The following is a 22,770-nucleotide window of genomic DNA, read 5'->3' on the forward strand; positions in this document are numbered from 1 at the left end:
TTACTAGGTGAATATACAAGGTCATCGAAAAATAACTCTAGCATTTGAAAGTTATTAACGTTTGTCTATAAAGGTAGTCCCACAATTGAGAAAACATGCTTACTCTTTCAGGAAAAAGTAAATAAGATGTACATTCAGTTGAAGTAAGGCAACTGTATTGTGAACTTTATTTTTCAAAATATTTTAGTCTAACATTTGTATTATGTAATAAGTTTGTTATTTTTATTCTGATATTTCTTGTGTAATAATTCATCACCATAAATATGAAAAATCATTCATATTAAAAGCCCTTTTTGTTCCAGTTTTCCATGTACCAACATATTTAACAAAATTAGTATTAAAAGTTAATATTTTCCTGTTTTTAATCACTGTATGCAAAAATATGTGAAATACAAGCATTCAAATTTTGTATGAATCCCGACAAAAATAATAAAAAAGTGAAAACTATCAGGTGAAGAAATCTGATTAAATGTTTTGCAAACTTTCATGAACATGGATTTTAGTCCAGGGGTTATGCAACCACTTTTCACAACCATAACACTATTGACAAAAAACACAATCTTGGCTCACTTGTAATGTAATGTCGTTTTTACTACTTAACAGTGTAGCTAAGAATTTTTGGTCTTATCCGTGGGTTTTCCTATTCTGAGCACGGATTGACTGGAAAGGTTTTGCCAAAGCTCAGTGTAGGCGTGTATGTAGTTAATGTAGAACACCACATAATCCAAATCACAGACACATTTACCCAAAATGTTCATGCTTCATGCAGGGACGTAATCAAGGTGGAAGCACCTGTTAAGGTGAGTGTACATCAACCCAAACTGAGTACAGACTGTGAAAAAATACAGAGCCTACGCCTACAATCTTAAAACTGAGGCAGCTGATTAAAATTGTTCAATTTGTCTTGGAAAAGTGTCCATAAGACCTTTTTTGATCAATCTAGAAATTAAATTCTACTTTACTATTGTTATCACGAAAAACAAATTAAGACCAACAAACCCCCAAAATTCCCCAGTAATGATGAAATACATTTGTCACAAACGGAGAATTGTAGATATGTAGTGTGTTTGAAATCCACTCCCAAATCCCTATGTTGAATAAGCACTGTGTAGTTATTCTGAGAAACTGGAAGGATTGACTATAGAAGGATTGTTATAGTATTCGTTACACACTAACAGCTGGTTACATCCCTTGTTCTGCTGGAAGTGGATTGAACATAATGTTCCTTTTGCAAATGTAATGAAGCAGCATAGAAAATTAAGGGACAAAAGTGTTTGGAAAGAAAGATGTACTTCATGTGAGATGTGAGGGTTTTTGACATGTAATCATTGCTGAATTGTCCATTGCTGTGTGCTGTCAGAAGCATCTTCTGGCGATACCTTGGGTTGTTTAATTACATCCTAATTGATTTCATTAAACAGGTATGAAGTGATTATTTTAAGAATATGTAACTAAAGAAATACTTTAAATAGTTGTGATTATTATTATTATTATTTTTGTAGTTGTGACTGATATATGAAAATGTCTGTGGGTGTCTGTGGGTCACCCAAAAAAAAAATCACTTCATCCAGAGAAATAAATCATTTTTTTTATCTGAATGTCAAGGTATCGAAAGCAGTAAATTATCTGCCACATGCAAGGCTATTTCAGGAATATTCCCCACAATCAATAAATCAAAGATTTATTGCAAACTGAATATTTGTTACAGAAAGGATAACGTGGCCCTGGATATATAACCATGCAGAAGTCGGAGGACAGAACTTTATTATTATATCTGTGAATATAATTTTATATATCTGATCTCCATATTAAAAATTATTCTGTTTTTATTGTCTGGAGGGGAGACAACCATAAGGCCTTGGCCTTGAGATGTATTTATTTATAACAGTATCTGGTTTCCTATTGGAGTTTTTGGTCTTCTCTCCAACCTTGTATAATGGTATTACTTCTTTCTTTTTTCACTGTGTGAAGTGCTCTGTGGCAACTTGTTGCTAAAGCTTCTGTACTAAATAAAAATGGAATGGAATTTAATTGAATGTTATGCACAAACCAATTCAAGTTTAAGGGTTAAAAAGCAATAGCTTTTCAACAGAATAAGTAATACCAGTGTATTACCTAAATCATTTGAGAATTTAAATTTATATTGCTTTTCAGCAGAAACTAAACTTCTAAAAGAGAAAGAGGGATTATTTAAATTGCTGAATGACTGTGAAAAAAATACACACATTTATAGTTTAGTTGAATTTTAGGTTTCTAATTATAGTGTTACACTGACAGACATTATTACACTGTTACTATTTAACATACATATTAACTGTTAACAACAACATATTTTTGTAAAAGTATGCATTACCTAGTTATTACCCTTAATCCAAAAAATACAGCTATAACTGTTTTAACTGTTAACTAACGACTGACAAAAGTTGAAAGCCTTCAGAATTAACGACCAAATGCTCACTTTCCAGTTGCAAGAATCCACCCAAAATGTCAGTGATACCAGCTGTTGCTAGGCAATTGTGGGTTACCAAGCAGAGAAGATGAAGTGAGTGTGGTAGGGGACTGAATTTGAGGGTTTCCTTCCTTCACATATAGATTACTATAATTATACATGTTACATTCATTTTACCTTTGAAGACTAAAAAATCATGTTTTTGTTTTTCAATGCTAAGGCAGTGTAATGATGTCTTTTTTATCTTCTGACTCTTGTTTCAGGTGAATGTAGTACATGTGTTGCAGGATACAATAATTAGTGAGAGATCAGCCTTAGCGGACTTCACAGCAAGTCCTGGACGTCAATTCAAGCCTGATTAACTTAATCTAATTATTGCTGCAAATAAATAGGTTATAATTAATTACAAAAGCGTAGCATTGCAATGCCCCTGACAGGCCTGGTCTTTCTTCTTCTGCTGCTCGTCTGGGCTGTCTTGCTGACTCGTCGCTGTCCTCCCCATATGCCTCACATAGCTAACAGTGGCTGGCATGACAGGCCGAGAGACGGGGAGCCACTTATATTCCAGGTTCTGCTGTGGTGGAGACAGGGCCCAGTCATAGTTGTCCAGCAGGTAACCACAAGCAATCTTGTCAAGGAGACAAAGAGGACAAACGTGGTCATTAACGATGATTACATTCCACTTTAATAACACATGACTTACCATTAATAGAAATTATCACACTATTGTATGACATGTTGAAGTAATGATCTTCATTTCATTTGTTTCTCAAACGTACACAATAAACAATGGTGAAAAATGTCATATGTAGTAGGTGAGGTATTTTAATCACAAAGGAAAATTAGACATACACATATTTTGTGTTTTCGAGCCTTGTTACATATTTATATTAAGTTATAATATATTTTTATGTTCTCAAAAGTTAATATATCATTAATGTAATGTGCAATAGCTCTCTGGATTAAGCCCAGCATCCAAGTCATTAAGATCAGTTTTAAAGAATGAATGAATGGATTAATGAATGTACTGCTTTGATTTAAAACACAAAACCCCACAAAATTCAATTATAGACTATAAAACAGTTTGCTGTACAAGACAATTGTTCCTTACTGCTATGTTCCTTACTGACTCGCAAACATCAGAGAAACATCAATGTCTCCCTGAACGCCAAAAACAAAATCTCATTAAGACCCTACAAAAGTAACAAGTATCTTTGAGGAGTCGATGTGCAAGTCAATGTTGAATGGCAAATTGTGCTGAGAAACGTGACATTTTTTAACTGCTTAGCTAGTCAAACTGGGTAACTGAATTTTTACCACATTCAAATAATCCTTCTATAGCCACAAGCTGCACTTTTTACCACCTTAATGTACTGCATGCATGACTACAGGGCACAGCCATTAGCACTCTAACATGATATTCAATTCATTACACAGTCTTCCCAGATGCAGAAATGATGTCTGTACAATTGGGTGTGATTGGTGTAACTTTAATGTGCCTCCAAAAAAAAAAATCTCAAGGGACACTGTGAAATCCTTTCGATTTTGATTAGTATAACAGTAGTGCATCAGTAGTAACACAACTAGTGTCTAGGAAGATCTGGCACTCAGGACTTCAATTTTAGGTACATTTTGTATTTTTTAACACACTTTAATATATTGCTATTTTAAGAGCTATCCAGAGTTTGTTAACCCCCACAAACAGATACAAATAAATACATAAATAAGTAGATCACTGCATTTCCCAGAAGAAGATCCTTATGTTAGGAAGAATTCCCCATCCATAGATATTTCCAGATTACACATACTGTGATGTTTTTTAAGCTGAGCTTTTGTTTAAACAACTAATTGATTTACAATCCATCATCAATAACCACTATCTAATAGAGGACCACATTGTGAGTTTAACCCAGCAGGTTCAGGACGCAAGGCATATGCAGCACTTATTGCTCTCTTCATATACTCTTCTGATAAGCCAACGTACACATACAGTGAGGGAAAAAAGTATTTGATCCCCTGCTGATTTTGTACGTTTGCCCACTGACAAAGAAATGATCAGTCTATAATTTTAATGGTAGGTGTATTTTAACCGTGAGAGACAGAATAACAACAAAAAAATCCAGAAAAACACATTTCAAAAAAGTTATAAATTGATTTGCATGTTAATGAGGGAAATAAGTATTTGCTCCCCTATCAGTCAGCAAGAGTTCTGGCTCCCAGGTGTCTTTTATACAGGTAACGAGCTGAGATTAGGAGCACTCTCTTAAAGGGAGTGCTCCTAATCTCAGCTCGTTACCTGTATAAAAGACACCTGTCCACAGAAGCAATCAATCAATCAGATTCCAAACTCTCCACCATGGCCAAGACCAAAGAGCTGTCCAAGGATGTCAGGGACAAGATTGTAGACCTACACAAGGCTGGAATGGGCTACAAGACCATCGCCAAGCAGCTTGGTGAGAAGGTGACAACAGTTGGTGCGATTATTCGCAAATGGAAGAAACACAAAATAACTGTCAGTCTCCCTCGGTCTGGGGCTCCATGCAAGATCTCACCTCGTGGAGTTTCAATGATCATGAGAACGGTGAGGAATCAGCCCAGAACTACACGGGAGGATCTTGTTATTGATCTCAAGGCAGCTGGGACCATAGTCACCAAGAAAACAATTGGTAACACACTACGCTGTGAAGGACTGAAATCCTGCAGCGCCCGCAAGGTCCCCCTGCTCAAGAAAGCACATGTACAGGCCCGTCTGAAGTTGCCAATGAACATCTGAATGATTCAGAGGAGAACTGGGTGAAAGTGTTGTGGTCAGATGAGACCAAAATCGAGCTCTTTGGCATCAACTCAACTCGCCGTGTTTGGAGGAGGAGGAATGACCCCAAGAACACCATCCCCACCGTCAAACATGGAGGTGGAAACATTATGCTTTAGGGGTGTTTTTCTGCTAAGGGGACAGGACAACTGCACCGCATCAAAGGGACGATGGACGGGGACATGTACCATCAAATCTTGGGTGAGAACCTCCTTCCCTCAGCCAGGGCATTGAAAATGGGTCGTGGATGGGTATTCCAGCATGACAATGACCCAAAACACACAGCCAAGGCAACAAAGGAGTGGCTCAAGAAGAAGCACATTAATGTCCTGGAGTGGCCTAGCCAGTCTCCAGACCTTAATCCCATAGAAAATCTGTGGAGGGAGCTGAAGGTTCGAGTTGCCAAACGTCAGCCTCGAAACCTTAATGACTTGGAGAGGATCTGCAAAGAGGAGTGGGACAAAATCCCTCCTGAGATGTGTGCAAACCTGGTGGCCAACCTTCAAGAAACGTCTGACCTCTATGATTGCCAAGAAGGGTTTTGCCACCAAGTACTAAGTCGAAGGGGTCAAATACTTATTTCCCTCATTAACATGCAAATCAATGTATAACTTTTTTGAAATGCGTTTTTCTGGATTTTTTTGTTGTTATTCTGTCTCTCACTGCTAAAATACACCTACCATTAAAATTATAGACTGATCATTTCTTTGTCAGTGGGAAAACGAACAAAATCAGCAGGGGATCAAATACTTTTTTCCCCCACTGTATAGCTAGACTACACTAAAATGTCACATATATAAGGTATTATGGTTATATAAGGTAGTATGCTCTTATTTATTTGAAGTTGGATTAATAATTAGTTTATTAGTTTATTTTTTAAATATTGAAAAGTGTAGGTGATCATGCTAGAGAATATTGCCATTTGAGACATTTGAGAATACAAATAAACAGTGGAGACACTTTACTTAAATTTTTCCAGTACAATTTCACCTTGTACCAGAGTGTACATTTCTTTCCACAGAGGCATAATTACTGTAATTCCTATTGTTACAGAGATGGGAGAAAATATCTAAATGAAACAGCAGAGATTTGTGTATCTGTAAATAGTTAGCCATGTGAGGAGACTCGAAAGACAAGTTTACATACTGTTGTACGTATCACAATCAGCAGAGACAGAGAAAAACTAAAAACTCAATGTATACAAAGAAAAGGAGGTAAAGCAGAAAGTGGGAAACACACTAGACATGAGCAGCGGTGTGGAGTGGCAGTAAGGGCTCTTCACTGTTGTACTCTTGACGGTGCTTCATTCAATAAGTCCCTCTGGATGAAATTGTCAAATCAATAATTTAATTTGAAAAGAAAAAAGGTGCCCCAGTGTTGAATAATGCACAGAATTTCTCAATGGAGCTCAATGAAAATGTGAAACCCGTTAATCTTCTGCCACTGCCCAGTGTTTCAAGAACAAGAAATTCAGAGCCAGAGCTTTATTATGCTCTTACTGAATATGAAAGCAAGTCCAGTATTCTCATACACACACTACAACCTGCTATTTGTCTCTGCGTGACTGTGAATGTGCATCATGTGCCATTAATCAAAGTGGCGATCACTATTAATGATGACAACCGCATAATACTGTCCCACCAATAACAGTGCTGCCCCCTACCCATCTCTTACCCTTGTGGTAGCTGCTCTTCCTCACATTGCATTTGTCTGTTGCTGTTCAGAGTTCATAGTTCAGAGTCATTGCTGATGAAGTGCCTGCTACTCCTGTTCCTGTGATCTGCATTTCTATTCATATCCTGTGGCACCCTGCTCCAACTGCACCCAGCAGAAGAAGAGCTGTGGCCATGAATTTCCAATCAAATTTGGCTGCTCTTTGGTGTCCACGTGGGCAGAGGCACAACTTTGAGCTGTGGAGTAATCAATAGTGACAAGTAGTGTTCTGAGTGAGTGGCCACACAGAGAGATGGTCAGCTATTCAAATTTAACAATGGATTAGTTTCTCTCTCTCTCCTTTTTTTTTCTGGAAGTCCAGTATAATTACTGTGATGAAAGAGAAACAGAGCATGAATGGCCAGATTCTTAAATCGACAGGACTGTGTTTTCACAAACGAAACTACACTAATATATTGCTATTGTAGAAATATCCAGTGTGTAAACCCCCCCTTCATACTGACTTCAGATCCAGATACATCGATTTCCAGACATACAGAGAGATAGATAAACGTATATTATATATATATATATATATATATATATATATAGACATTCAAATCAATGGGCAGATAGATGTAGAGAAAGATAGAGAGATATGCAGAAATATATACATAGATACAGTGATTTAGACTGACAGATATGTTGGTGGCCTTGCTTAGTAATATATAATTGACGAATACGGATATAAAAGTAGATCCAATTTCCTGACTCAACATGATCTCGAAGACTTATTATATGTTTATGAATAATGATGCGGTGTACTGTGTTTTGCATTGTATCTCTATTGGTTGCAAAAATAATACGCACTCACAAAGGGGATGTGAGTGAATCAACTCACAACACGACTAATCCTAAGTGACTTTAACCAGAAAGAAAAACATGTTTTGGAATTGATACGCTGGTCTTGTCATGCTCCTGACCTTGACCACTGTAATGCTTACTAGTACATGAGAAAGGATACTCAAAAAAATACCATCACTCAAGCACAAATAAAGCTATTTATTTTCAGCTCTGATTGCTAAAAAGGTGTGGGGAAGTATTTTGATAAGAACACATACATTAAAATGCTAGCAAATAATAAGAAAAACCCTGTTGCACTGGGTTGAGAGAAACCTAATGATTATGTTCTTCTGATTCAGTAGTGTGCCCTGTTTCTTTCATTCTTAGTTGTATTTCATCAAATAATTCAAGCTGGCCCAAATATTTTCATTTTTTAATTTGTTAGAAGAAGAAAGATAACTTGCATGGTTTTTCAATCACTACATTTCAATGTTCTACAGGGTGACAACATCGATATCAAATATTCTCTACACATCCCAGTGAATAAAATGAAGGTATAAAGAAAATCAGGATGGCCTACAGGTGTAATCTAAACAGATGTGTCTTAAGGAGGTGAAATACTGCAGTTCTAACTCTCACAGGCAGCTCTGATCATTATTAATAAGTGGTAGTATTAGTAGAAGTAGTAGTGATATAAAAAATAAAAACAAACAAACAGAGCACTCAAGCAGGATGAGCTGAAGTCGATTTCTCATGCCATAACGCAGATCTTAAAACGTGCCTGAAACGCGAGAGGGGCAATCTAGTTGACTGTAAGAAGCTCTCCATTCTAGTTAAGTTATTCTGCTCTCATTTAATTTCCTCCAGGCAACATCAAGTAAAGCAAATCAATGACCCTTTCACATAATGTTGCTGCTTAGGTGCTGATATTCATTACGAGAATGCAGCAGAGGAGCCTATTAAGAAGCATGTGACTTATTATGTTCTGCAGTGTTTCTTGCTTGGTGTCGACAAGGGTGGGCTATAAAGCTTTTGCTGCTTGATCTGCTTACTGAGATTAATACTAGGCCTTGTATCTTCTGTATACTGACACCTTTTGACTGGGCTGGTAGTTTAAGCAGCTCCATAATTATTCACAGAGGAGTTTCACCATCATCAATCAATGCATATACAAGGCCTGTTTTATTTGGGGGGGGGGGGTGAAGTGTGGAAACATACATCCGAAAGAATAGGAAAAGCGGTCACAGGTATTTTCATTGAATGTATTATTGTGGCAGAAAGAAGCCATCTGATAAAATATGATAGACTGCTGATGTTTCACAATTGTGCAGCATGCACTATGATTTGCTGATCTAGCAAAGTGTGAGTTAATCAGTGATAACAGCATACTTGAAGAAATTGATGGTCTTATGAGCACATTGCTGGTATCATTTTAAAACAGTGTTTTTAATTACTAGCATTACTATGACAATATTTGTAATTACACAATGTTGTTCTATTGACAGTGATGAAGACAAATCCCAAAATTCAAGTTTTATACCATACAATATTATTTTATGTGTTTGATATTTTGGCTCATCAGTAACTCCCTGGCTTAGTATTTGATACATTGGGTCACAGTGCAAATTCCACAGGGACTGAGCTGGAATGTCTCAGTGCAAATGAAACATAAATACCAGCAAATGACACAATTAAATTGACTTCCACATTCTGAGACAGGATACAGACCAACTTCACCTGCCTGAGGCAAGGCTTCAGCCAGTGCATAAGCCTATAGTTATCCCTGGTAGCACCTGACAAACTCAGCATCCAGACAATAATTTATCTTTTGAAATTTCACCGCTTATTCACAAGGAAGGTCAGAAGACCTCTTTATTATACAATAGTAGACAGCTGGGTACTTTGATCCACCTTGTCACTGCAAATTGGATGACAGTGTGTTTTATTTAGCTGTGGAATGGGGACAGTAGCATGGGGGTTTTGGAAAAGTAAAAAAAACTCTCACACATTACGAGTCCAAATGACTTTTAATTAATTCACTGTCACCAGCGTCACAAACTCTCCATATATCCACATTCAGAATCTGACATATAAACCCCATACAACATCTATGTTCTGTATTTTTATGAAAGCAGTATTAATCTAGCCTGTCCAAACAATATCCTGAAGAAGGGATCAACACCTTAAATCAAGATTATATATATCTGAGTCCATTAATATAACAATGCTACATATGTGTAGGCATTCTTCACATATAACAATGTTATTCACAGATTAATTTAGCTGTATTAATTCAGCTGGTCTCACAGACCTCGATTAGCACAAATCTTGGAGTATCTTACCTAAAATAATATTGGGTAGTTCAAGACCAGGGTTAATCTGTGTCTGTGAAACCAGCCCACTGTGTATTTACCTATGCTTAGTTATCAGTGACTTCTTTGAGAGGTATATTGAACACTGATTCACTATGAATTGTACTATTACATTCCTTCTGACAGCTTACAGGCCAGACAATTCAAAAGTTGACTACAGCATAAAATTAGATCATTAAATATATTACAATGGATATATATATATATATATATATATATATATATATATATATATATATATATATATATATATATATATATACTGCATTTATAACTTTGATTGTTACACTTTTATTGTTGCTGTACAATTTACCACTAAAGTGAATATCCCTGTATATATATATATATATATATATATATATATATATATATATATATATATATATATACAGGGATATTCACTTTAGTGGTAAATTGTACAGCAACAATAAAAGTGTAACAATCAAAGTTATAAATGCAGTCAGAGGGGAGCTAGGAACACTTTCTAGCTGAATCAAGTGTACAGGGGGGAAAAAATCACAGCCACAAATCTGGATCTGCTATCTTAGTCTACAGCTTTTAGACATTAAACATTTCCTTTTAGGCTTTAGCACTTATTAATGTACATTTTCCTAAGCGGAGCTGGCAGTAGACATGGGGCTGAGAGTGTTGTTACTTGGGATTTTCTTTTAAAAATACCTCCAGGATCCTTGAGTTTCTTTTGCCTTAAGTTGAATGCATTTGCATTTGTAATCTTTGCTGCGGCAAATTTCCGATGAGCTCAGACTTAGTTGGCTGAGTCTAATGCAAGGGAATAGGAGGTTTTTCCATCAACAGAAAATCTCTTATTTTCTTAGCCTGGAACACCTCCTTATCAAAGAGTTTAAAATAGAAGCTACAAACCCTTAAGCTTTAAAAACAACCAAACAACAACAACAACAAAAACAAGAACAACAAAAAACATCTTGGTCTAAAAATAAAACATTACAATGAACCACCTAAAGGATTTTATAAATAGGTCTTTAAATAAGTATTTATCTTAATGTGCCAAGACCTGTTAAATAAAGGTATTAGCATTTAAATATCACATTTGTAGGTCAGCACTTTTGCCATATTGTGATGTCACTGGCAATAAATCTAAACAAACTAAGGCAAACAAATACCCTCTAAAAGCAAATATTTCACTCCTGCTATGCTTTCTGATCATATTTTTAACTGCTTATTCATGTATATGAATTTGTGTTTAAATACCAGAATATAAGTATTGTTAGACTGACAACATACTGGGCCCGAATTTCTTCACAATGGGCTTTACATTCAGAATAACTACGTGAAACATAACAAATGAGCGCCCCCACTGGAAACCATTTCGGTGACGAAAAACTGCAACATTGCATTCAGTTTAAAGACGCAGGGTGTAGAAGAACTGCTCTCCCACTGAGACCATTTCAATTGCCTTGGGAGATGATCAGGCTGTAAATATCGATAGGTAGCAAATGTAACTCGGGTAATCTGAGAAAGAGGATACAAGTATGAGCTGTTTAGGCTGTGGCAAAAAAGAGATGGAAATACTGTACGATATACTGTATACAGCAAGCAGATGAGGGCTGCTTGAGTCATAGCATACAGTAGCCTATGGCAACTTTGTTAGACAAGTACATTGACAAGGTCCCATGGTAACAACATAGGCACCTCCTTCTTTGGGTAGTATCCTCAACTTGAAAGATAACTTATCCTTGACCTACTCTTAAAAATGTCTTTCTACCATTTTGATTAATTCTGTGTTGCTGTGTTGTCTGTTTTTACTTTGAACTTAATGTAACTTGACCTCATTGAGAGTTGGCATATGTAGCAAATGAACCAGAAAGCCAATTCATTCACCTGCTTTATCGTAAAGCATTGAATGACCACATGCTTAGATTATAGGACTACTATCTAACCCTTTGTGGAAATGATTTTTTAAGCACTATCTAGTCCCCACAAACTCTGTTTTTATTCTTGCATTTGTACAACAATCCAGCCCACTACACACCTACACCACGGAGTGCCGAATATGGACAAATTCTAAATCATCCATGTTTATGCACTAGTTTATCCATGTCATACATATTCAGATTTCCAGATCTGGACATCATTTTTACATTACAAAGAGTACAATTAATCTTGGTACAAATATAATTAAAAATACTTCAGCTCCCTTTGATATTATTATTGTTATGTAAGGAGAGTACATTGATAGCCTTGGACAGGATTTATAAAGAATATAAATCAATCCTGAAAAACACACTAAATCGTAAATGGCTTATCCTTCAATTATGCGTATGTTCGGCCATTTTTAAACATAACTACGAACTGCTTAGAAAAACTGTATGATTTTCATCCACAGAAAAATATTAAAAGTTCTTTCCAGGTATAATCTGGATACAGGGATGCTCTTAATAAACCATGGTGATCTTAACAGCTAAGGGAACGTCTCTTGATGCAAACTGACAGCATCTGTAGGCTGAACAGGAACTCTCAGGAGGATGGCCTGACCTCAGGATTGACCCTGATAAGGAATGTGAGTGCTTAATAACTGTAGCACATAGGCTAAATAACTACCATAGAGATGCTCAAAGAAAATAAATAACAGTTAAAAAAGAGTTGTGCTTCTTGTCCAACCTCCCAGACTTCACCCCCTGCCCCTCTGTTTCTTACCTGAATTGACCTCAATTTTCTAAAGGCTTTTCAGCAGTTTTCCAATTTGAAGCAGTTCAATAAGTGTAGGAGGCCAGGTTCCATATCAAACTAGGCTCACATTATAAATATTACGTACTGCTACTTCTTTGTTATGTACGGAAGCGTATTGCTGCCACACAATATATATATATATATATATATATATATATATATATATATATATATATATATATATATATATATATATATCAAGTAATTACGTGATAACTATCACGTTTTTATGTGTTAGGGACTTATAACGTTTTACGTGATAGGGAATTATTACGTGATAGGGAATTGTCACATAATAACAGACTGAACTAGAATACCGGAGACAAAGCAATGATGTCAGACGTTGAGGATTTTGTACGAACTTACTTTAGGTTGCTACTAACTCAATACTTATCCAATGACATTTTAAATCTCAAACACAATCAATCTTTAAAATATCTGTGAAAATAGCAACGCACCGTTTCGCTTTAATCAAAGTCCATGATTATTTACATCATCTTTATTTACACATTTTCTTCAAAACAAGGTACAGGTGGTTGAAACCCACCAATACACCATCTATCCCCCGCCCCATCCACTTTCCTGAACTATTTCACTCCTTCCCCTTTCTCACCCAATTATCAATTACATTAATGATCAAGTTATCAAATGAAAAATAATTGAATTATGTATACTCAATGCAACATACAGAAATACAAGTTAAACAAAACATTATTATAAATGTTAATTAAAACATTAATAAATAAATAAATGCATAAATTGGCTCCTACAAACATTACTATTTGAAGATCAGGAATATGTATGTGATCATGGACAAACAGAGCATGTCGATCAAATTGAATCTGGGACATCTCAGTAATAATCTAATAACTTAAAAATAGAAACTACTCAATATGAATTATCCTGAACAAATGCACAGTATTTATATTGTCAGACTATCGTTTTAGCCTGGATGGAAACATACATACACGCAGTATATATGACTCCCCAAGTTTATTTGTAACATTCACACATTATTATTATCTTGAGTAAAACAAACATACATAGACACACGCACAAAACATGCCTATGCACATGCTGAACTTAATATGTGTATTTTCTGAATATATGACCTCCATTCCTTGAAATGTCTAGAATAATCAGTATTTTACCATAGTGAAATTGCAGTATTATGGGATTTCGTTTATAAAACAGCTTTGTTGAAAAACTTAAATTAAAATGTCAACCTTTGCACAGTAAATTTAATTTAATTAATTTAAGATAAACATTTTGCAAAATAATCGTTGTTTCGGATACACCTGAATGTCCTAATGCTTATTATGACATGGTGTACATGAGCCAAATACTGTAACATTTCCCTGGGGCTAAATCCCAACCTAAAGTAATTTCGTACAAAATCCTCAATGTCTGACATCGTTGTTTTGTCTCCGGTATTCTAGTTCAGTCTGTTATTATGTGACAATTCCCTATCACGTAAATACTTAATAGTTATGACGTAATTACGTGATATATATATTTTTTTTTCGTGTGGCAGCAATACGCTTCCGTAGTTATGATACCTAATTTCACAGATATCCTTGCTTCTCTCAGTAAAATAAATAAATACAGTATAAAAATAAAACATAAAAGCAGAATTTCCTGTTTACTCTTGGTAAACATGGTGAGAAAGTCTGTTTCATTTCCCCAATTTTATTTCACAATTCCCCCGATTTATCTTCTCCCCATCCTGCCAGCCACAATGTAAATTCTTCCCACTTCCACTAGTTTGTCTGTGGGACCCTAGCTGTAAAGCTCTAAACTATGATATGACATAAACCCAGATACAGCTTTTCTTCCTTGACTTCCTAGAATGAGTATTCATCGGTCAAAAATGAAAAATGTTGAACAAAAGCATTTTTTCTGGCTTGTCTTTTCTTTAATTTGAAATACCCAGACACATTGCCTATGTAACCACAAAGCAGTTGCTGCAAGAAACAATATGGAGTTCCCTACACAAATTCAATTGTTCTACCTCATTCCCATTGATCCAGCATATAGTTTATTCTGCCTTCTGAACCTTGCAGTGTATTGCTTAAACACTGAGGCCTGTGCTGAAGAGAAAAGCACATTTACCCACATCAAAATATTGCTACTCCTTATCACAAGATTTGTCTTCCCCCCTGTTCTTGAATCAGTTCCCTAGAGGCCTGCCTGGCACACAGGTCACATTATCATCACAAGGTTAAGTCTCCAACTTGTGGTGAAAGAGCATGAAAGTTGATGTATTAGCCAAGAGCTCTTTAAAGTAATAGGCACAGTGCTTAGATTAGAGTGCCTACTTGCTAAAGACATGTGACATATACTTTACAATGGGAATGCAACATAAAGTGATCATGTTAAGTGCCAAGGGGCTTAGTGTCTAAACTGTAAAGTTGAATAAATCACCACACTGCTTGCTCATCGCTTCTTACTCATAAATGGATAGTTTGTTGCAGCGCTGATTCAAAGTATGGGACAGACATGACCCAAATTCTTCTCTAGTAACTTTTCAGTTAATTTGTTTGCTTTTGGTGATTCATGTACACTGCTGATACACTTGTAAAAGATGTATCGGTTCAGTCAGACACTCAGTTTAAAACAAAACAAATCTCAAGAGACTGATTAGAAGGATGGTTGTTAATTTATTTATTTGGAGACACTATTTCACACTGAGAGTCGTCACAATCTGGAACAAACTCCCCAGAAAGGTGGTTTAAGCCAACAATTTGGGAACATTCAAAAATAGACTGGATCTGATCGTTGGATCACTTAGTAATTAATGGACACCAAATGAGCATGATGGGTTGAATGGCCTCCTCATGTTTGTAAATGTTCTTATATTCTTATGTAAGAGTTCCAATATTGTTAGGCCGCTTGGTCTGAAACAGAGTCATTGAAGAAACATTACCAGACTGTTGTGTTGTTCTGTTTTTAGAAAGTTGACAAAAGCATTACAAAATATAGTAAATACCATTTTGAAGAGCAAAATTCAATAAAGCGTACGTCCTGTGAAAATCATTAATGACAAAAGCTCCTATCCTGTTAAAACACCAGAAAACATACAAGTTGAATTGCTCAAATGCTCTGCCATTTACTGAGCTTGTTTAGTGACTAATCCAATAGGTGCTTGTCTGCTGTTGAAAAAGGTGGAAAATCTAGCATGGCAGTACCTTGCTTTTACCAACCTTACAAGTTCTTCTGAGGTCAGCAGAAAGATATAGCCTGCCAGGACATACCAGAGCAGCCCATTTGGCTTTGATAGGCATTTCCAGGCATTGGTTAAGGTAAGAGTGGAAATCTAATTGCAACTGCTCAGTATAGAGGATCATGTCTCAAGCAGCTTTCATGTCATTCTTGGTTCTGTGAGCTCATTAGTCAAGCATTTTGTAACCCAACACCTCATTAGCTATAGCTGCTGTATATTACTTCAATGTATAATTTATGGGATTATGTATGTAACATTTATGTAAGTAACAAACAAACGAATATATACATGAAACTGAGTTGCTTGGGATAAAAGTATAAGCCTTTCATATTATATTGAAATTCAATCTTGTAGATCATCATTAAAGCAATTGATGATAAAGAATTATACAATGGTACATTTTCGTGATTATTAATGTAAGTACAATATAATGACAATTTACAGTTATTCACAAACTATTTATGTTAAGACTTCATTCATATTAATGAAAAGATGTATGTGCTGCATTGTGGCACAGCGATTTTTAAAGCATGATTATTTTAACCAAATCATTTCACATTTATTACAGAGCAAAAAAGTAGAGACAATCAATTTTATTTAACAATATTAAAGTTTATAAAGCATATACAGAATTAACATTGCATGTAACTGCTTATTTCAAGCCTTGATGCTGTTAATGTTAAATTAATGGCACTCATCATATTATATACATTTTTCATGAGGCATTCTGGTTTAATGTTACATCTAACTAGGAGTTTACCAACTACATGAAGAAGACTTGTTATACAATTGGTTATTTAATTTAAAAAGTCAAATAATTTGCCTCAAGTAGTGTTTAAAATAAAATTAAGCAAAATGCTGAATGTTTACAACCACATACAGGTGCCAGTGCCACTGCTATTTTAGATCCTCAAACAGAAATTCAGACTTCAATAAACAGCCACTCCTAACCCAAAGCAGCTGTTCAAATTCAGTGGGCAGATAATGGTACTGCCCATGCACGCTGCTCTCATCCAAACAGTTAGATTCCTTGCTTAACCAGCCTGCTCTTTCAGTGTATTCCTAGTTAAAATTAATGTATAATTTAAAAAAGAACAAACTTGTCAAAGTCAGATGAAACGTTTTCAACATAAAAAAGCTAATGCAGCTAAATAAATCAGATTAAGCAACATATTTTTCTGATGCTTCATTGAGAATCTTTTAGACACCTGCAAAGAAAGCCCAGTTCGGCAGGTTAAATCTATTGCCCTCTAGATTACAATAATGATAAATTGTTATTATTATTATTATTATTATTATTATTATTATTATTATTATTATTATTATTATTATTATTATTATTATTTATTGGTGGAAATAATAAGTCACACTTTTTACTCTTCAGACAGTCTTTGTACTGTACACTATGTGTAAGTGGGATAAAATATACAATGCAATATTCAATACAAATACTGCATCAACAGGGCATTAGTCATACTACATAAAAGCACTGTCAGTGAGATGTCAGACTTAAAATTATACTGAAACATTTACATATGCAATTCCTAAACTTTACGGATTACCTTGAGAATGATGTTATTAAGCTGGCTGCCAATACAGCTTCTCTGTCCATTTCCTAAACTGCAAAGGGTGTCTTCTTGTCCTGCATTCCTGAAAGAACAAAAGACCACTTGATATATAGTTTTGATTCCTTTCTTACATATAGGCTTGCTACATTGTACACAGAATTGACTCCATCCTTTAAAGTGCATCTCTGAAGTTGATCATTTAAATGTGATAACTATCAAGCAAGTCAAACTTTATCATTGGCGACAGCTATTAGCAACGCAGTTACGGGTTCAGAATGAAATATGTTCCAAATAATGAGAGTGTCAGCTTTAATGATGACTTCCCTTTTGTGCTATGGTATCAGAGTGTGTTAGAGAGCCTCCAATGATGTCCTGATGACACTAAATAAAGTGATACAGTGATGCAGTGATAGTTTACAATTGACACCATTGGACAACAAAACATAAAATATACAGTTTTCACAATATATAGATAAAATGTCGACTGGCCTGATTGTCTCAAATCAACAAACTTTAAAAGACGAGAGCTGGGTTATGGTGACTCTTATGATGATACTATATTTTATATTTCTAAAACTGTTTATTTTTTTGAATTTTTGTGAATTTGACCTTGAGTTGGTGGCTCGATATTTGCCGGTGGCTTGTCATGCACTGCAGTGTAGTAAATCTGGGAGGTAAATACTAACAGAGAGCTTATCAACTCACTAGCCTGAACATCCACACCTAAGTGCTTTTGGCATAATGTGAAAAAAGGCTCGATCAAATATGTATGTCCAGCATACTGGATGATAGAACTTAGGTAGATAATACTTACTTCTTTTTAAATTCAATAAAGAAATAACTGCCTTTGTGGACCTTTTATCACTGAGGGTTTCTATTCAATGAGACCTAGGAACAATCGGTCTCCACTGAACTGATATCACTTTGAACCATAGCTGGGCTCTATTACAATTGTGTAATTCGTAATTCATATAATTGGTCATTTGCAAGACAATTATGTTCCAATTACACCATTGCCATGCTTACGATATCAAAATATATGTTCCTCTACAGGCTAATATTGAGAATGACAAAATGCAATATACATCTGATATTGCTTTGAATAGTACCTTCAGTTGTAATTGTACAGCATATTTGTAATTTGACAGAATATTGTTGTGATTGTAATTCAGATTCAACCCCACTGTAACTGTAATTGTAATTATAATAAATCCCAGGTTTGCTTTGAATTAGCTTTTTATGCCTGCTGAATGAAGGATACTCGAGAGACAGCTACAAAAGGCGTGATTTGTCATTGCTTTATTGCAGTTGCACCATCACAAGCTGCAGGGCTTCTCAGTTCAACATTACCCATTGAGCGTTTTCATTCACAATCTTAAATAAATATACAGAAACACACTCCCTATAAAAACACATCAACCCTGATGATGTATCATGGGGAAAAACAAAACAAGACAAAACAATGACTTGAAGAGGCTGCACAGCTTGATAAGTTATCAGAAGTGAAAGAATCTTGAAAACTGTGAAATAAGCATCATTTCACCCTTGGCCCCACACAATTCACCCAAGGCCTTGAACCACTGAGGCGAAATGAAGGAATGCTCATGCAATATAAGGTACTCTAAGGGCAAAGTAGTCACTACCAGTAGGTTTTTCCTATAGCAAACAAAGGACAGGCCAGTTAAAATTCCATGGCATCACCCTTTCTAAAATTCATGCTTCCGACATACCCCCACCTCACCCGGACACACCCCCTGCATCCCTATTTCTGTCATGAGCTTTCTCAGGCAGCTAAAGGCCTAAAATAACATAAACCTTTCACGCTAATGCTTTGTCTCTACTGAAGGGAATTTCAGTTATTCCAGAGTGGCATAACACTAAAATCCTGGACAACCCCCTGAATAGCTGCTTAAAATAAACATTCAGCCTGTAAAACCTTTCTAAGTTGTACAACTATAAACAGACAACAGAGTCGCAGATGACTCTAATTCTATATGGAGCTCTGTTATAAAAATATCATTTGGCAGGGCCTGGACCCTCAATGGAGACCAGACAACAGTGCCTGGGTAGGGCTACACACAGGGTGACGTATTTGCCTGATAAACCTGGCAAAAAAAAAACAAAGTGCTGACAGTTTCATGTGATTCGAGTATGAACTGCAATGCACTGTAACAGCACTTTAAACAACATAAATGAAACCTCAGGGATAAGAAACTGAAATTGGAGTGAATCAAGACTAAGAGCTCTTCATCAAGAGCTCTTGGTTCTGTTTCATTCCAATTTCAGTTTCTCATCCCTGACATTTCATTTACCTCAGTACTATTTTGGGGAGGAGTAATACTGCAGGGGGGATAAAAGGCCAGTGCGGGTAATTGTCTTCCATCAAAAAAGCTTTCCACTTCGGAAAGTTCGTCATTGGTACGGGCAGGCAGGCAGACAAACATCTCCTCTGGCTTCACGTTTCCCTGAACACTCCAGGGCAGGAATGACTTAGGAATATTGGGAAAGTCAGAAACCAGAGAAGGCCCACCATCCTTGTTTATTTGTATTTGCTAGCTAGCTTCATCACACAATTTCTTTCCCCATCAGGAGAAAGCCTAAGATTGGAAGTACCGCAAGTCTGCTGTGAAGTCCAGCTGATGATTAATAGGAAGATAGCCTACTTTGTTAGCACACAGCTTATTCTCAGAGCCCACAGGAATCGATACGGAACATTTAGCTCCAAGGACCTAGGTCAGCACATCCTGTCACAGCTTTCTGTTCTGTACAACATTAGGGCCCACTTCAATCAAAACAGACAATAGACTGTAAGCAGCAAGCACAATTCCACCTGAGTGTTCTCTCTCTGAGCTCAATGCTGTAATAACAGAAGGCTGTTGGGGGGGGGGGGTGTTGTCTTTGCATGGCCACACAATTGAAGGTCACACTATAAAATGTGAACTAGGGAAGCAAGCTGGTTATAACAGGTTTAGTGTATTATCAACTCTTCCTGTTAATTATATCAAATAATACTGAATTAGAAGTTTATTTATCCATATAAACTACATTTATGCAGCTAGGTAATGCAAATGAAATGCAAGTTAATAAGTTGTGTGAAGTATGTCTCTTATTGTATAAGACATGATGATAGAACAGCCTACAATTACACATTTTATTAACTAAAACTTTTCGAATAAGATTCAGTTTCACATTACAGCTGTTAAGAACTTGAGGAATTTCTTCTGTTTTTCAAGGTGTTTCTAAAAAAAAAAAAAAGGAAAAACTGGATAGTGAACAATAAACTTCTTACATCAATTCAGGGGCACCGCCACGGGTCTGAAAGCTGAAAGTGAGTGTGCAAGAATGAATAAGGAGAGGGAGCGGACCTGTAGACCCTTTTTTAAAAACAGACAACAGATAAACATCAGTTCATCCATGAAGCCAAGTACATTTTTAGGGTATCATGATTTTATTTCTGCTAGTAAGAAATGTGGCCACTGTTATACCACACTGTATCACTTATTACACATCCTTGTTGAATGTGATTCTGTCAGAGGGCGTGACTAATGTGTCCATGCAGAAGCCTTTGTTTCTTTTTTAGCACTTTTATTTTAATTATTACTGCATGTACATATCACTTTATTAACCTATATTGTTAAGTTTGTATAATTTATTCATGGCTTCTGCATTGTCAGTAGAGTGTATTCCCTTCCTAAAGGAGAAAACTGCCTCACGTAATTGAATAACTGAGATCAGGGAAACACACCTGAAGTCACTTTAATGAACCCTAGTAAAGAAGCAGGAACCCCACAGACAGAAGGTGTGCAGCTACAACACAGTTCTCACATGGGGAAAGGTGCTTTAACTGAGGATTGAATCAAGAGCGCTGTACTGCGAGAGGAAAAGTGCAGATTGAACAGAAGGGCAGCAGAGAAGCCCCAAGTCTGCAACTTCCTACAAAAATGAAACCGAGGAGAAGACCTAATGAATGTTAGTTGGAAGAAGCTGAATACCAGGAAGCGAGATAAGGGAGTACTGAGCTACACGAAAGAAAAGAGCGCATAAGACTGGAATCTATACAGATAAATTGCAACACGGAGAGAAGCCCAGACAAGAAGCAAGGCAGCAGATAGAAGGGAGAGAGCACTAGACTTATGACATTTGAAATCAGCCTTTCCAAGCTACGGGGGTCCAGGGTCTCTGCAGTCACTGCTCCATAGACCGATAAGTTGCACTTTTACTTTTCCCACTGTCCCTGAATGAGTCAGTTTTAAATCCTTGATGTGTGCCTCTGAGTTTTTTTTATACTTTTAATCTTTTTTTAGTCTTGTCCTGGCCAGATTTTAGTGTTACATTTTTAATTCAAATGTAATAAACCTGTGCTCGATTTTTAAAATAAATACTTATTTATGTAACATCCAAAAGCAAGGAGGCTTGACTTGCTAAGAGGGGTTTAAGTAGCAGCTTTGTTTGTATGATTTAATCACTTTGTTTTTCTATTTTCAGTTGGATTGTGTGTTGTGTGGGACGTTTTCATCCAGCACTGACTGCCTGCCACGGGAGGACGCTGGAGACACTAATTGTTTAGATTTTATATTTGTACACTTGGGCACTTGAATGTAATTGTTTTATTGAGTTTTTATTTGCTACTTTGGCTCCTAGCTAACTAGTGGAGTCTGGATTTTTGGAGTAGAGGTTTTCTTTTGATACTTTGGGTCCTAGCCAAGTGGTGGAGTTGATAAATGGCATTCTTTAATAAATGTTTGTATAATTAAGCTAAACCTGTCTAGAACTCCTGTGTGGTATTTGGTTTGACAACAGCTGCTCTAAACTAGTACGAACCTGTGTGGAGAGGTAATATTCGAGTTTGAGATTGTTATTCATTCTGGGTCCTAGTGCCTGGTAAACAGTCAGTGGCGTAGATCAGCAGACTACATTTTCTAGAAGTGACATTTGCCAATAGTTTGGATTATAAAGTCCAGTGGGGCACCCTGTCCTGTGTCACAATTCCTCTTGGAAAAGACCAATTCAAATGAAGATGATGATGATGATGATGATGTTGATGATGCAGACTTAGTATAAACCAGCCTGTGAGTTCTAGAACTCTGAGAGCACTATTAAAAGCATTTATCAGCAAATGTGGACCAATCAATATGGAAGAA

General features: G+C 36.2%; 1 protein-coding gene across 2 annotated transcripts in view; it reads right to left on the reverse strand.

The window, feature by feature from the left end:
• Nucleotides 1-1,729: 1,729 nt before the first annotated feature.
• Nucleotides 1,730-22,770, reverse strand: part of LOC136754751 (putative cytochrome P450 120) — a 99,946-nt gene continuing 78,905 nt past the window's right edge. For both annotated transcript variants that reach the window (XM_066710865.1, XM_066710866.1), the window contains 2 exons: nt 17,624-17,711; nt 1,730-3,077 (listed from right to left, as the gene is read on the reverse strand). In XM_066710865.1, coding sequence (XP_066566962.1) covers nt 2,853-3,077; nt 17,624-17,711 — 313 coding nt within the window. In that variant the 3' untranslated portion in view covers nt 1,730-2,852. The remainder of the gene's footprint in view (nt 3,078-17,623; nt 17,712-22,770) is intronic.

This window comes from Amia ocellicauda, chromosome 8, assembly GCF_036373705.1.
Source record: "Amia ocellicauda isolate fAmiCal2 chromosome 8, fAmiCal2.hap1, whole genome shotgun sequence".
In the NCBI taxonomy this organism is placed as follows: domain Eukaryota; kingdom Metazoa; phylum Chordata; class Actinopteri; order Amiiformes; family Amiidae; genus Amia; species Amia ocellicauda.